The sequence below is a fragment of the Manis pentadactyla genome, chromosome 3 (genome assembly GCF_030020395.1).
Source record: "Manis pentadactyla isolate mManPen7 chromosome 3, mManPen7.hap1, whole genome shotgun sequence".
In the NCBI taxonomy this organism is placed as follows: Eukaryota; Metazoa; Chordata; class Mammalia; order Pholidota; family Manidae; genus Manis; species Manis pentadactyla.
The window spans coordinates 212,054,170-212,071,192 of NC_080021.1; the positions used below are offsets into that span (position 1 = coordinate 212,054,170).

General features: G+C 35.3%; 1 protein-coding gene across 1 annotated transcript in view; it reads right to left on the reverse strand.

The window, feature by feature from the left end:
• The window catches only part of PPP6C (protein phosphatase 6 catalytic subunit), a 36,568-nt gene that overhangs the window by 1,912 nt on the left and 17,633 nt on the right, over positions 1-17,023 (reverse strand). The window contains exons 2-6 of the mRNA XM_036913957.2: positions 16,286-16,381; positions 5,163-5,228; positions 4,023-4,164; positions 1,206-1,285; positions 825-1,034 (exon numbers count right to left, since the gene is read on the reverse strand). Of these exons, the coding sequence (XP_036769852.1) occupies positions 825-1,034; positions 1,206-1,285; positions 4,023-4,164; positions 5,163-5,228; positions 16,286-16,381 (594 nt within the window). The remainder of the gene's footprint in view (positions 1-824; positions 1,035-1,205; positions 1,286-4,022; positions 4,165-5,162; positions 5,229-16,285; positions 16,382-17,023) is intronic.

Consider the following 17,023-nt stretch of genomic DNA (forward strand, 5'->3'; position numbering starts at 1 on the left):
ATAGTTGGTCCCCACTAATTTCAATAAATTACAGGCAAGTAGAGCTGCTTTGGCATGAGTTATAGAAATCATACAGTCACATAACTAGTTATAAGTTTCTGACAGAAAAGCTTCCAGAAAAGTACTATCAGATATTAAACAAAGTTTTTATGGTTTAATAATAATATATTGCTATCAATATCTGTCATTTACTGAGGATTTAGTATGGTTAACAAAAATTCTGAGGTTATCTTTCTTTTGCAATGTAGGGAAACAAAGACTCAGACAAGATAAATAACTTAAGTTGAATCTAGCTCTCTGACTCTATTATGCTCGGTAACTTCCCCATATAAGCTCATCTCTGTGTGTGTATTATGTGTATGTTTGTGTATATATGTGTATATTTTTAAAAAATTAAAAACAGTTGAGCCTCAAAGTCAGCTGTTCACAATATATGCATATATCAGTATCATGTTGTACACCAAAAATATGTCAAATATATCTCAATTAAAAAAAATATAAAGAAATATATATGTATATATAAATTTAAGAAGTTGCTATCTTGCCCTTTGTATCTCATTACTCAACTGCAATATTTGAAAGAAAAGGAACGTTTATTTTACACATATTTCCAAGTGGATACTGAAAGAGGTGTGTTCATTATGTGATCTCATTTAATCACTAGGGAAAAACATATATATGATAAACTAGACGAGAAATTAAAAATCCATAACCACCACAGTTTGAGTAAACTACACTAGAAGTCTGTTATCTATAGCCACCATAGTTCTTTATGTAACCCATTAGCAATCACCAAACCACCTTTCAAAAAATGGCAGCCTTACCTCATTTGTGACCTTTGCGCCAAAAAGCCAGCCTGCGCCTCGGGGACTGATTGCCCAAGTATCCACATCTTCAGGATCAGACCAAACCAGATCACAAAATGCTCCTTTATGAGGAATTTCCTGATTCCGTTCAATGGTTCGAATTTGATCCAGTGTTTTGATATCAGGAGATAAACCACCATGAACACACAAAATCTGCTCATCTATTAACTAGCAAAAAAGGATAAAGAGCTGAATGTATAATAAACTCAGCCAGGTATCTAAATTCATCAGTGAATGCCAATGACATCAATGCAACTGAGATGGCAATTAGATAAAACTATGCAAAGTATTAATTGCAGGAAAACACTGGAAGTTTTAAGGAAGTGTACATAAACTTACAGCTGCTACTGTGAGCATGTCAAAAACTTTGGTACAATATCTCCAGGCATTAGCATTTCCATATTTGGTCTGGCACTCATCTATGAAAGAAATGGAAGAGCTCTCATTAATGAAGTTCTGAATTTGCCAATAAAAATAAAGAATACAGCCATTACTAGGACAACAGAAATTCAGTTTAAACTAGAACAGCAAGTTATGACACATATATTTAGCCCTACTAGGTCTTCCACATAGAGCCAGGAGACCAGTGTCTAACTAGTCTAAGAATTTAATCCTGCTTTTTATTCGAGAAGTGGCCCTAAGCAGCAGCTGAAATTATTGATCAAAATGCTATGACTTAGAAGAGCTAAATATTAATTTCACAACACCCAAAGTAAATGATTTTGTCTACTGCATTATTAATACTGGGCAATTCTTTCAGAGTAACTTATTTAATGTGACTCTCTTTTTCCAGCAAGATTCTCAAACAAATTAGAAGACCCTTAATTATAGAAGCATGGGTAATTCCCAGCTTAACATTTCCCAGGCCTAGGTTGTCTCTTCGGAGATTTTCTGCAAACTGTGCAAGAAAATACAAGCTCCAGTAAGTACACCTGTAATCATCACTGAGACCAGACTGCCAATCAGTTCTTACATATTCCCAGCTGAGCACTCTCTCGGCTGTCTACAGCAGTAATAGGATACATATCTCTTCTTTCAATGAATACTAAATAAGTTCTGCTCTTTGGCTTCTTCCTTAATTTTGAAAAAACTGACAGTACCACTATTGCCTGTTTATAGCTAAAAGTGATAGAGAAGACTATGGGATATGGTCACTCCTCATGGTTTTTTTTTTTTTCAGAGCAGAGTAGTTTATTGGGAAAATGTAAAGCCAAGGAGCACAGAATGGTGGTGATTTTTTTTCGTTCCTCCTTGGTCCTCTCCTCCTTGATCATGTTCGCACCTTAGCTGACCCTTTTATTGTCTTTCCACATCTCTCACGCCATCATCTTGAATCTCCTCCTCATTTTTTAAAGTAGATCTCTATGTGAAGTAGGATCCATATGTACACCTGCCATGACAGAGCTCTATCAACAAGTTCAACCTGCAGTCAGGAATCTTGCATTTTTCATCTTTACACATACACAAAGTACTTGGCTCATAATAACTGCTCAGTATATACTTACCAGCATGAACTGAAGACCTAATATAATTAATTAGTAACTTTTATGGACATTTGTACTACTTTAAAATCCATGTTAAGTCTCACGGTGACTAAAGTTTTCTCCCCTCTAAGGAGCTGGTGGGCTTTCTTTTTAAACAGAACCATAGATGAGCATTAGATGAACATAGTGTAGAAACAAGGAAATTCCACACTAAATGTTGTGGCTGTTGTTATTTTCTTCAGTCAGAGCATCTTGATCAAAATGTCCTCCTTTCTTTTCCCCTTTTATTCCTTTTGCTTTACTTTGATAAATGTTGGTCAAAGTCTGGGGTATAATTACATGTATAACATTCATCTTACACAGCTGGAGCCAGTTGCTTTCACTAACCTAATACTCAGTATGTATTATACAAAATACTATTTTGCAAAAGAATCAAAACCTTTTATTTCAAATGGTACACTTGGTAAATTGTGAATGAAAATCAGAAGTAACTTGTAGAAAGGAGACAAATATTAGCCATCTAAATTATTAAATTACTATTAGCAAAGTTATATGAACAATATATTATCAAAATTTCTAATTGACAAGAGCAGACAAACTGAAGAGTAAGACAGTTCAGCTTACCTTTATAATGACAGAAGATAATGCAAAATAAAAAATCTAAAACTAAAGGGTTATGAGATTACTATCTTTTCAAACCTCTCAATACCTGCCTTAATAATTGTGTTCAAGGAAAATTCATTAATAATCTCTCAATAGCTCTGCCTTCAAAGAGCTTTCTAAACTCATTTAAAAAAATTTTTTCACCCATATAAAAGTTTTATAGAAGAAGCTATTTTGCTTTTAATGGCTGAGTTCTGCTTCTGACCCCAGAGGTCTTGGCACTCTCTGGAGCAAGCACACAGATAAAACTATTTTATATTTATATTCATATATACTTGGGGTTTTATATATACCAAGCACACAGACACACACACAGAGACACATATATATATGACACATAAAATATCCTTTCACATATATATCTTGTCATATATATATATATATATATATATAAGAGGATATTGACTCAACTAATGTTTTACAGCAACTTAAAATCAACTCCAATGTCCAATGTTAAAGCGACTGGGTTAAATCAACTATAGTACATCCATACAGTATAATAAAACACAGCTATAAAAATAATATCAATAAAGTGAAAGTGCTGGTCATAATATTAGGTGAAAGCAAGCAGGTATGATCCCATTTTAGTGTGGTAGGTATGCATACACACACATATATGTATACATATATACAGACCAGGTTCTCAGAGTGTGCAGAACATTATCTTCAGCAGATTCTAGGATACCACCCCAAAGGGTCTGCACTGGGGCTCATCTATCTACAATTTTTAACAAACACCCCAGATGATTCCAATGAGGTAAAACGAGGACTACACTTTAAGGCACTAATCTAAGAAGATGTACACCAAAAGGTTAAGAATGATTCTTTCTCCATAGTAAGACTGTCAATTTACTGGGACAAGTGGGGGAGTTAAAGGATGAGAAAACATAAAAACATGATCTGTATTTTCTAACTTTACAATAAAAGACATGTTTGATCTGTGTGGCTTTTTTCCCAAAGAGGAAAGTAGTAAAACAATATTCAGTGTCAAAGAAATAGAAGTTCTTACCATAAAATCCATAAACCTGTGTTATCTGTCTACTCTCATGATTTCCTCTCAAAAGTGTAATACGATCAGGCCATTTGGCCTTTAGTGCAAGAAGGTAAGTGAAGGTCTCCAAACTATAGTAACCTCTGTCTACAAAATCACCCTGTAAAATAAAAGTTTACAGTTACAAACAATACCATAAAAAAAAATTTTTAATTATACCAAAATGCATGAACTCAGAGACACAGCCCCAAATAACAAAACTGAGTAAAACATTGAATTATTTGGAAATTGGGTTTTAACAAAAAATTCAAAAGAATAAGCTGTTTCTACTAAATGTGCTAGTCTTATGATTTGGGAGGCTGATGGAAACATGCTATGCAATTCTCTCAAGGATTTCCCCTGCTAAACCACTATTTTTTCAATTTTCTATTATCTACATTAACAGATGTTTCTGAAAGGTCATTCATGAATCAAAACTTTTTAGATGAATTTCAAAAACCATTTTAACTCTATCAGAAGAGCTGCCAACCTTAAGAAAATAATTCTTTTGTAAAGCAAATAACATAATTATAATAGGTTTCTAAGTTCAGCTTTGTATTTAACAACTACATATGATAGTATACTATTTACACTTCCCATTAATTCTCATTAATATTACTTGGGTCAATATTAGACCAATGGGAAAAGAGCTAAAATAGGAAAGTGACCCAGAAACTTTCAGAAAGAAGGAAAGTGATAGGATTCAGATAAAGCTCAACAGTAACATTACATTCCAAAAGGAAAATAAGCAAATATCCACCTTAATAGCGAATGTTTATGTGTATATATTTATTGATCTGCAAATTAACAGCAGATGAAAATGAATGCCCCAAAAAAAGTCTGACAAATAATACATTGAAGATTTATGCCTTAAACCTATGGTCCCAGGCTATTTTTCTGCCCAACAATTACTTAGGGCTAAAACCTAATCCAAAAAGGAATTTACCAAAGCAGTTATTTTCAACTAGAGGACACAGCAGAATGCAGAGAAGTACAGAGTTACTTTTTCCTTTATTTAAATAGTGATTGCCATGTGGCAAGGAAATTATGTAATTTACATGTAATATGTCAGATCTTTCCATTTTAAATAAGAACTTGGTGGTATTGATGTTTACATACCATAAATATGTAGTTTGTGTCAGGAACCTGACCTCCAGTTCTGAATAGTTCACAAAGGTCATAAAACTATAAAAGAAAGGTAATATATGCTGATTACAAATTGCTGTGAAGGAGCAAAATAATAAAAACAGAGTGAAATGTGCAAAGCAACAGTTAATTAAGAGGACTTTAAATATTTACATTTATAAGAAGAAGAAGTGTAAGGAAAACTGCCAGGCATACAACTGCCAAGTCTAAAAAAAAAGTGCTAAAATACAGCTCACAGTTGCCATGAAAGTCATTCCTAAATTATCAAAATTATAGGCCCCCCTCAAAATTCTTTCATACATCTCAACCTATCACTTGAGAGAATGTGAAATCATTTAATCTATTCAGTTACCTAATTCGTCAATATGCTAACCTAACTGCCTGCCCCACATTCAGCACCTATTTTAATTGCCCCACATTCAGCACCTATTTTAATGAGACAAAAGAAAGTAAGTGGATAAGAATTTCTTTCAAAGAAAGAACAGATCAACCTACTGTCCAACACTCACTCTTGGAGATGTGTATCCTCAGTCTCCACAGCTCTGGAGTGTCTTCTCAATAATCAGTTAAAAAATAATTTTTAATAATAAAAATCAGGAAAAAATGTATTTCTTTATAATCTACTTGACGGAAAACTGGTAAGTGACCAATTGTGCATTTGGTGACTTCAGTCTACTAGATTCCCAATCCTAATTCTTAAAGAAAACTACACATTTTTTCTGAAAATGATTGGGATTAAAGGAATTGACTATAATACACTGTACCTACTACAAATGATTTCCTATACACTTACTTATTAAAAACTTGAACATAAAGTTACTAAAACAGTACAAGAATCTTAGTCACAGTGAACAAAACTGAATTTAGTAACTACTGAAAGATAGAGCACTACCTTTTGTAACAATGTTTCTTCTTAAGTCTGAAGAGTTGTTACTTCCTTAGACTAAAAAGAAAACTTCACAAAGTTTAGCATTAAAGCTGTCCTCTCACTAAAATTATCAAGTAAACAAATGTTCATTCTCAAACAAGTGGCAGACTATTATTTGTTCAAAATATTTGCTGTTTGTTTCTACTATGTGGAGTCCTTCCCTTTCAAGAGTTATACTTCTCATTTTCCTCCCCACAGATGTGTATGATGGCATTTGTGTGTCATACATTATTTACATATACATTTATATAAATGCACACACACACACACAGAAGTAAAAAAATACATATGCCTACATGTATATACACACACTCTCAATATGTGTGTGTGTACATATATATACATATGTATTTCATTATATACATCATCCAAAAACCATGTGTGTCTTATCTGGCTTAGTAATTCCACCTCTGTGACTGTATCCTAAAGGCAAAACAACAAAAAAATCAAATGCTGTGTAAATATATAGAAAATGTGTTAAACCATCATGTATAATAACAAAAGAAAACAACCTTCATGACTAACATAAGGGAATATTTAATAAACTATGATCTACCTACTCAAGAACTTGGACCTTATATGATCATGAATAATTATAATGGAAACTACATAGCAAAATGGAAAAATTATTTAAGGAAAAGGATGGAACCCAAATCTATACCTATAACTACACAATTTTACTATGTAAAAATTAGGTATACATACAAAGACAAGAAGGGAACATTAAAAAGATTTATAAAACAGTTACTTTCATAAAACTGTGGTAGAAGAGTAAGTGCCCTTAAACTTTTTTACTGCTGTTCATAGAAACATGTCCTTGACTAAAAGCTTTATAAGTTTCCATTTACCCTAGATATATTTAATGTATATTTTTCATATCACAGACACTCTGTAAATGTTCTCATTTTAAAACTGTGGAATTTCATTCCATCATGAGAAGCAAGGAAACAGGTGGACAGCTCAGTAGTTTTTAAACTTTTTGGTTTCATGACTCACTCACAGTCTTAAAAATTATAGGTCCCTGATTAAAGATGGTGGCGTGACAGGTGAGACAGAGGCCTCCTCCTAAAACTGCACATAATACAAAAGTTAACACAACTAATCCTGAAAGAGCAAGAGGAAAGAAGGCTGCACCAGACTGCATACACGTAGAGAAAAGAATAGAGCTCACGGAACAGGGTAATGTACCAAAGCCGAGACTCGGCAGAACCCAAGCCCTTCCCCCACCCCAGCTCACAGGTGGGAGGAAGAGAATTGGAGGGGGGATGCAGTGGAGGCCTGGGGCTGTTGAACACCTAGCTCTGAAGATCTGCTCTGGGAGCCCAAACCTCCACTGCATGGTGCTCTGGTGATTAGGGGGGTTGGAAAGTGAAGAACACCTGGAGAGACTGAGATTCCTGCCACTTGTGAAAAACGGGGATCCACATTGAGCTGCTCTGGGACAAAAGAAAGGTGGGCAGTCTGAGATAATTCCTAACAGTGAGAGAGCTGCTACAGGGGCAAGGATTGCACAGAGCTTACTGCTCAGGAGAAAGGACAGGTAGACAAAATTGTCTCAGTGCACTGTGCCCAGCACTTTGGGAATTCAAAATCTTCAGGCACTCCAGCCCCCTGGCTGGCTAGGCAGCTCCACGGCCCCCATCCAAGATTATGCAACAGCCTTCCTCCCAGCCAGCCTGCACCTGGCGGGCAAACTGGCAAACCTGGCCCTGCCATCAGGCCAGCCAGAAGGAAGCCCTGCCTACTGCAGCTACAAATGCAAAGCATAGAAACTTATACCAAGGGTTCTGGTAGTGGTGACAGGCACAGCAGCCGGGAAGCAGCAAAACAGCTATTTCCTCCTGCAAGGAAACCAACACCACTTCCCTGCAAGCCCCAACATTGCTCCAGGGGCTGAGCAGCTCCACAGAGTAGAGCTTCTGGGAACTAGAGGGCGCCACATACAAACATGAAACGTCAAAGGAACCTGGTTCAAAGCAAAATCCTACATACAAGAAAACAAATCAAATGAAACCAATCTCATGAATATTCCTGAAAGCGATTTCAAAATAAAAATAAAAATGAAAAACATGCTTACGGAGGTACAGAAAAATATTCAGTAACTCAGGAATGAATTCCGGTAGGAGATCCAATCATTACGGAACACAGAATCAGAAATGAAACATACAATGGAAAGAAGATTAGATATGGTGGAGGGAACAATAAATAAAATAGAAATTAGAGAAGAGGAATACAAAGAAGCTGAGGCACAGAGAGAAAAAAGGATCTCTAAGAAGAAAGAATATTGAGAGAACTATGTGACCAATCCAAATGGAACAATATTCACGTTATAGGGGTACCAGAAGAAGAAGAGAAAGAAAGAGGCATAGAAAGTGCCTTTGAGGAGGTAATTGCTGAAAACTTCCCCAATCTGGAAAAGGATATAAGTTTCTCAGGCCATGGAGGTGCACAGATCTCCCAACACAAGGGACCCATAGACATATAATACACCAAGACATATAATAATTAAAATGGCAAAGATCAAGGATAAGGACAGACTATTGAAAGTAGCCAGAGAGAGAAATAAGATGATACACAAAGGAAAGCCCATCAGGCTATCAACAGACTTCTCAGCAAAAACCTTACAGGCCAGAAGGGAGTGGCATGATATATGTAATTAATGCAATGAAGCAGAAGGGCCTCAAGCCAAGTGTATTTTATTGGGCAAGATTAATATTTAAATTTGAAGGAGGGCTTAAACAATTTCCAGATAAACAAAAGCTGAGAACTTCCCTCCCCCAAACCCTCTCTACAGTGTATTTTGGAGGGACTGCTATAGATGGAAGTGTTCCTAAGGTTTAATAGCTGTCACCAGAGGTAATAAAAAGGGATAGAAAAAGAGTAGAGAATATGAAACTTGATATATAAAGAATGGACGAGGAAGAAAAGAAGGGTGAAAAAAAAGAACCTTTAGATGGTGTTTGTAATAACATATTAAGTGAGTTAAGTTAGAGTCTTAGATAGTAAGGAAGTAACCCTTGAACTTTTGTTAACCACGTATCTAAAGCCTGCAATGGCACTAAGTACATACTTATTGATAATCACCCTAAATGTAAATGGTATGAATGCACCAATCAAAAGACAGAGAGTCACTGAAAGATAAAAAAACAAGACCCAACTATATGCTGCTTACAAGAGACTCACTTCAAACCTGAAGACATACACAGATTAAAGTGAAGGGATCGAAAAAGATATTTCATGCAACTAATAGGCAGAAAAAAGCAGGAGTTGTAGCATTTGTATGAGACAAAATAGATTTCAAGACAAAAAAAGTCATAAGAGACAAAGAAGGACATTACATAATGATAAAGGGGTCAATCCAACAAGAAGATATAACCATTATAAATATCTATGCACCCAACACAGGAGCACCTACATATGTGAAACAAATACGAACAAAATTAAAAGGGGAAATAGAATGCAATGCATTCGTTCTAGGCATCTTCAACACTCCACTTACTCCAAAGGACACATCAACCAGACAGAAAATAAGTAAGGAGACAGAGGCACCGACCAACACATTAGAACAAATGGACCTAACAGACATCCAAAGAACTGTACACCCAAAACCAGCAGAATACACATTCTTCTCAAGTGCACAGGGAACATTTTCAAGAATAGATCACACACTAGGCCACAAAAAGAGCCTCGGTAAATTAAAAAAGACTGAAATTTACCAACCAGCTTCTTGGACAACAAAGTTATGAAACTAGAAATAAATTATGCAAAGAAAATGAAAAATCCCACAAACACATGGAGGTTTCACAACATGCTCCTAAATAACCAATGGAACAATGACCACATAAAAACAGAGATCAAGCAATATATGGAGAGAAATGACAACAATAATTCAACACCGCAAAAATCTGTGAGACACAGCGAAGGCCATGCTAAGAGGGAAGTATATTACAATACAGACCTACCTCAGGAAAGAACAATCCCATATGAACAGTCTAAACTCACAATTAATGAAACTAGGAAAAGAACAAATGAGGCCCAAAGTCAGTAGAAAGAGGGACATAATAAAGATTAGAGCAGAAATAAATAAAATTAAGAAGAATAAAACAATAGACAGAATCAATGAAAGCAAGAGCTGGTTCTTCAAGAAAATAAACAAAATAGATAAACCCCTAGCCAGACTTATCAAGAAAAAAAAGAAAGTCTACACACATAAACAGAATCAGACATGAGAAAGGAAAAATCACTACGGACACCACAGAAATACAAAGAATTATTAGAGAATACTATGAAAAACTACATTTTAACAAACTGGATAACCCAGAAGAAATGGACAACTTTCTAGGAAAATACAACCTTCCAAGGCTGACCCAGAAAGAAACAGAAAATCTAAACAGACCAATTACCAACAACAAAATCGAACTGGTAATCAAAAAACTACCTAAGGACAGAACCCCTGGAACAGAAGGCTTCCCCGCTTAATTTTATCAAACATTTAGTGAAGAACTAATACCCATCCTCCTTAAAGTTTTCCAAGAGTAGAAGAAGATGGAATACTTTCAAACTCATTCTATGAGGCCAGCATCACTCTAATACCAAAACCAGGCAAAGACATCACAAAAAAAGAAAATTACACACCAATATCCCTGATGAACATAGATGCAAAAATACTCAACAAAATATTAGCAAACCGAATTTAAAAATACATCAAAAAGACCACCCATCATGATCAAGTAGAATTTATTCCAGTGATGCAAGGATGGTACAACATTCAAAAATCCATCAACATCATCCACCACATCTAACAAAAAGAAGGACAGAAACCACATCATCATCTCCATAGCTGCAGAAAAAGCATTTCACAAAATTCAACATCAATTCATGATAAAAACTCTCAACAAAATGGGTATAGAGGACAATTACCTGAAAGCTGTATATGACAAACCCACAGCCAACATCATACTTAGGAGCAAGAAGTTGAAAGCCTTTCCTTTAAGATAGGGAACAAGACAAGGATGCCCACTCTCTCCACTTTTATTCAACATAGTTCTAGAGGTCCTAGCCACAGCAATTAGATAACACAAAGAAATAAAGGGTATCCAGATTGGTAAAGAAGAAGTTAAACTGTCCCTGTTTGCAGATGACATAATATTGTACATATAAAATCCTAAAGAATCCATTCCAAAACTACTAGATCTAATATCAGAATTCAGCAAAGTTGCAGGATACAAAATTAATACACAGAAATCTGTTGCATTCTTATACACTAACAATGAACTACCAGAAAGAGAAATCAAGAAAACAATTCCATTCACAATTGCATCAAAAAGAATAAAATACCTAGGAATAAACCTAACCAAGGAAGTGGAACACCTGTACTCTAAAAACTACTTGTTACTCATGAGAGAAATTAAAGAAGATATCAATAAATGGAAACACATTCCATGCTCAATGGTAGGAAGAATTACTATTGTCAAAATGGCCATCCTGCCTAAAGCAATCTACAAATTCAGTGCTATCCCTATCAAAATCCCAATAGCATTCTTCAACGAACTAGAGCAAATAGTTCTAAAATTCATATGGAACCACAAAAGACCCTGAATAGCCAAAGCAATCCTAAGAAGGAAGAATTAAGCTTGGAGATTATGCTCCCCAACTTCGAGCTCCACTACAAAGCCACAGTAATCAAAACAATTTGGTACTGGCACAAGAATGGAACAACAAACCAATGGAACAGACTACAGAGCCCAGATATAAACCCAACCATTTACGGTCAATTAATATACAATAAAGGAGCCATGGACATACAACAGGGAAATGACAGCCTCTTCAACAACAGGTGTTGGCAAAACTGGAGAGCTACATGCAAGAGAATGAAATTGGATTATTGTTTAACCCCATACACAAAAGTAAACACGAAATGGATCAAAGACCTGAATGTAAGTCATGAAACCATAAAACTCTTAGAAGACAACATAGGCAAAAATCTCCTGAATATAAACATGAGCAACTTCTTCCTGAACGCATCTCCTCAAGCAAAAGAAACAAAAGCAAAAATGGACACATGGGACTACATCATGCTAAAAAGCTTCTATATGGCAAAGGACACCATCAACGGAACACAAAGGCATCCTATAGTATGGGAGAATATATTTGTAAATGTCATATCCGACAAGGGGTTAACATCCAAAATATATAAAGAACTCACACGCCTCAACACCCAAAAAGCAAATAACCCAATTAAAAAATGGGCGGAGGATATAAACAGACACTTCTCCAAAGAAGAAATTCAGATGGCCAATAGGCACATGAAAAGATGCTCCACATTGCTAGTCGTCAGAGAAATGCAAATTAAAACCACAATGAGATACCACCTCACACCAGTTAGAATGGCCAGCATAGAAAAGACTAAGAACAACAAATGAGGATGTGTAGAAAAGGGAACCCTCCTACACTGTTGGTGAGAATGTAAGCTAGCTCAACCATTGTGGAAAGGAATATGGAGGTTCCTCAAAAAACTAAAAAGAGAAATACCATTTGACCTGGGATTCCCACTCCTAGGAATTTACCCAAAGAATACAAGTTCTCAGATTCAAAAAGACATATGCACCCCTATGTTTATCGCAGCACTTTTTACAACAGCCAAGAAACGGAAGCAACCCAAGTGTCCATGAGTAGATGAATGGATAAAGATGTGGTGCATATACACAATGGAATATTATTCAGCCATAAGAAGAAAACAAATCCTACCATTTGCAAGAACATGGATGGAGCTGGAGGATATTATGCTCGGTGAAATAAGCCAGGCAGAGAAAGACAAGTGCCAAATGATTTCCCTCATTTGTGGAGTATAACAATGAAGCAAAAACTGAAGGAACAAAACAGCAACAGACTCACAGACTCCAAGAAGGGACTAGCAGTTACTAAAGGGGAGGTGTTGGGGAGGGAGGGAGAATGGGATTTAGGGGTATTATGTTTAGTACACATAGTGTGGGGGGTTACAGGGAAGACAGTGTAGCAGAGAAGGCAAATAGTGAATCTGTGGCATCTTACTACACTGACGCACAATGACTGCAATGGGGTATGGGTGGGGACTTGATAATGTGAGTAACTGTAGTAACCACATTGTTTTTTCATGTGAAACCTTTGTAAGAGTGTATATTATAGAATACCTTAATTTAAAAAATTATAGGTCCCTAAAAAGCTTTGTTTATGTAAGTTATATCAGTCAGTAATTACAATATTAGAAATTAAAACTGATCATTTTTAAGTGTTTAAATTCATTTAAGTCAATAATAAACTCATTAAATATGCACATACATTTTTTAATGAAAAGTAGATTGTTGAACAAAATGACAAATTTAATGAGGTGAGTGGTATGGTTTCACATTTTTGTAAATCTCTTTACTGTCTAGCTAAACAAAACACAACTGGATTCTCATAACTTGTCTGCAGTCAGTGGGCTGGGATACACTGATGCAACGTATATGAAGAAAATCCAGCTTCACACAGATACGTGTTACAAAAGACAGAAGTATTTTAATAATCTTTAGAGATAATGGTACATTTTCTTCTTTTAATACATCAAAACTTGACAAGTGTTCTTTTCATAGTCTCTTAGATAAACTGGTCTAACACTTTGAGTGGTAATACAGTTGTCTTTTGGAAAATGGAAATGACATTTCATTATATATCATCAAAAAAACATATTCATGAATGTCACTACTCATCTCACCAGAAAAGTGTTTAAGTAACAGAAGCGGATAGCCTCATCGTGGACTCAAATTTTCTAAAATTCTAATTTTTCATTTGAAAACTTAAATTTTGTCAGTGGCAACAAATACTATTCATTTTCCTTGAAGTGACTGGCTCATCACTTCTGCAAAAATGGTTGTCAAATAACCACTGTTTGTCAATTATTCTCTCAGGTAAAAATAGCGTTCCACAAAAAAAGAGGTTCCTTCTGCTTGCAACGCAAAGAGCGGCATATCTTCCTTGAGCATCCATCCTTCGTTGGTATGCAGCAGATGTGTTTTATGCATAATTCCTATTTCATCACAAGGACTACTCAGAAGACTTACCTACTCAAGGGTTGAGAGTTACAATTAGTAATACCTGTTTCATCAAAGACATCTGTCAGTTGTACCGGCATTTTATTTTACTGTGTATGCATGCTGGTGAAGAATATGATAATCAGCGTAGTCTGGTGCTATACCCTTGACTTTTACTCAGGCACCAGCAGTTTTAACCTCATTGATAGTGTACCACCTTAGGGACAGTCAAGAGTCCCTAGGCCATACTTAGAGAACTTGTGAGCTAACCGAAGAGGCTTCTTAAAAAGCTAGGATGTAGCCGAGCCAGGACTTAAACCAAGCTCTGTCGACACTGACGTTTACAATCTCCTCACTAGATTACACTGTTTAAATGCTTTTCAGCACTCTATGCTTGCCAACATTTTATGAGTTTATTTATACTCATAATCCAATCTTCCATTTCCAGAACTGGCCCAAGGGGAAGACAACTGTACAAGTCCAAAAGGATATATATATTACAGTTGATTTATCAAAGACTTTAGAAGCTCCTCAATCTGATGCCTTTGATTAGCAATTGTTTTAAAGGGTCAAGTTCAACAGAAACAATCTTCAGTTTAGTAGTAGTCTTAAAATAACATGGGCTATCGAGCACCCCAATGAGTTTCAAATCTCAGGTCTGTCCTTTAGTAGTTGTGCACGTTTGGGCTAATTATTCTTTCAGTCTCAGTTTTCTTTTTCTACAAAATGATCCAATTTCATAGGACTCTTGAAAAAATTTGACATGGAATATGTTAAAAAGTACTTTCTTAACCTCAAAACAAAGATAAATAAATGTTAGTAAGAACTGTACATTTGCCTGGAGGTATATATAATATAGAAGTACAATTTTTTTATTTTAAATAATTTTAGTTGTTTGAAGTTTCTCTAACTTCCTGACTTTTGACCATGGCTGTAATTTATATGTTGAAAGTCCTTGATAACACAGTTAACCCCTCAATTTTAATATTTAACCATGGGAAAACATTACGTGTTTTATTACAGCTCTGAGGAATGTGTTAAGGCATTAATATCTTTTATGTTAGCAAAATACATATGTTTACTATATTTTTGGAAAGAATACATGGAAAGTTTAGGAAATCCCCTTCTGAAGAATACTCCAGAGAACTACAATTTTAACAGATCAAAGAGGATATAATGGGGCCTCTATTTAGATTGCTAACAAGCAGATGTCAGATTTATTACAACTTCAACCATCCAGGCAACAGACTGAAAAACCAGAAAGAAAAGAGCCCTTTAAGTAGCCATTAAGACTTTACTCATGGAACAGCTCCTCATCACAACCAATTTATACACATTTCTGTTCCTCTAGACAATCATATTTAAGGCAGGAAATTGCACAGATGAAAGTAAGTCCTGTTGGCCTTCATAAGTATTATATTGTTCATATTACATGTCTTACAGCCCAATTCCACTGTATGCATATAGTAGGCTATGAGTGTCCTGTTCGGCTTTCACTTCCCAGTAAAACAAAACAAAACAATACTCTACAAATACACAGAAGGTTTCCAACTAGGCTAAAAACTAACAGTACAAATCTAAAGATGAGGTGTGCGTTTCCTGTCACAACTTTAAAACTCTTAAAAACAAACAAAACCCAGCAATCGAAAAAATGAACTAAATCTTTCTCATTCCATTCTAACAGTGACTTGCTGGGAAATTACACATCAACATTTTTATCTTTCTGAATCTTTGCTATTCCCATTTCACTAAGGGAAAATGATACATTTTCAATAAAATATTACATAAGTGAACAAAGTAAATAGAAATGAACGGAATAAATAAAAAATTAGTGTCTAAAACCAAAGCATCTCCTATTAATCATAGTAACTGTCCACATTTGTTTTATATCTCCCCTTTCCACACAGCAATAATGCTGCATTCTGCTCACTTTGAAAGTATAATTTCAACAAACTTCATGAATAATTTGAATAATTTGACCACTTTGATTCACTGTAACAGTAAGCAGGAATCATTAGTGTCACACAGATTGAAGCAACCTAACCAACCACCAATTGTTTATTCAGCACACATGGGCTATAGATAGTAGAAAAACTAAATATCTGCTCATGAAATATTACCTGTCCGTGTATGTCTCCACACACTGTTACTGGTGTTGATACTGGCTGGACATTTGACTCTTCCAAGAGGAGATCACAAACATAGTCACATAGCCGCTGTAAGAAGAGAAAATAAAATGCAATCTTTTACTATAATATTAAAACTAAGGATCAAATGCAAAAAAATATAAGAATTGATATGCACATTGTTTCATAGGAAGGAAAATTAACCTTTGAAGACACTGGGATTCAATTTCTGTCAGCTTTCACCGTCATAAAGCCTAAGATTGGTATTATTCCAAAATGCAAACTCCCTGGCTACACGAACAATGGACTGCATAAGACAGCTTTACCAGCAACTGTAAAATGATGCTTTTCACCAAAAAATGTAAGAGCAAATAATTTTAACAGGGTTAGGTTTTAATCTGCTAATTTTTGAAGTAAATTGCAAGCCATACACTTCATATATGACCCAGCAATTACACTCTTGGCAATGAAAATTTATGCTCACATAAAAATCTATACATAAATGTCCTTAGAACCTAAATTCATAATAGCCCCAACACTGGAAATGAATTAGTTGCCCTTCAACAAATGAATAGTTAGACAAATTGTGGTACATCCATACCATGGAAGACTATTCAGCAATAAAAAGAAATAAACTATTGACACACAACAAACTGAATAAATCTCAAGGGAATTTATGCTACGAGGGAAAAAAAACTACCCAAAAAAGATTACATACTGTATGATTCCATT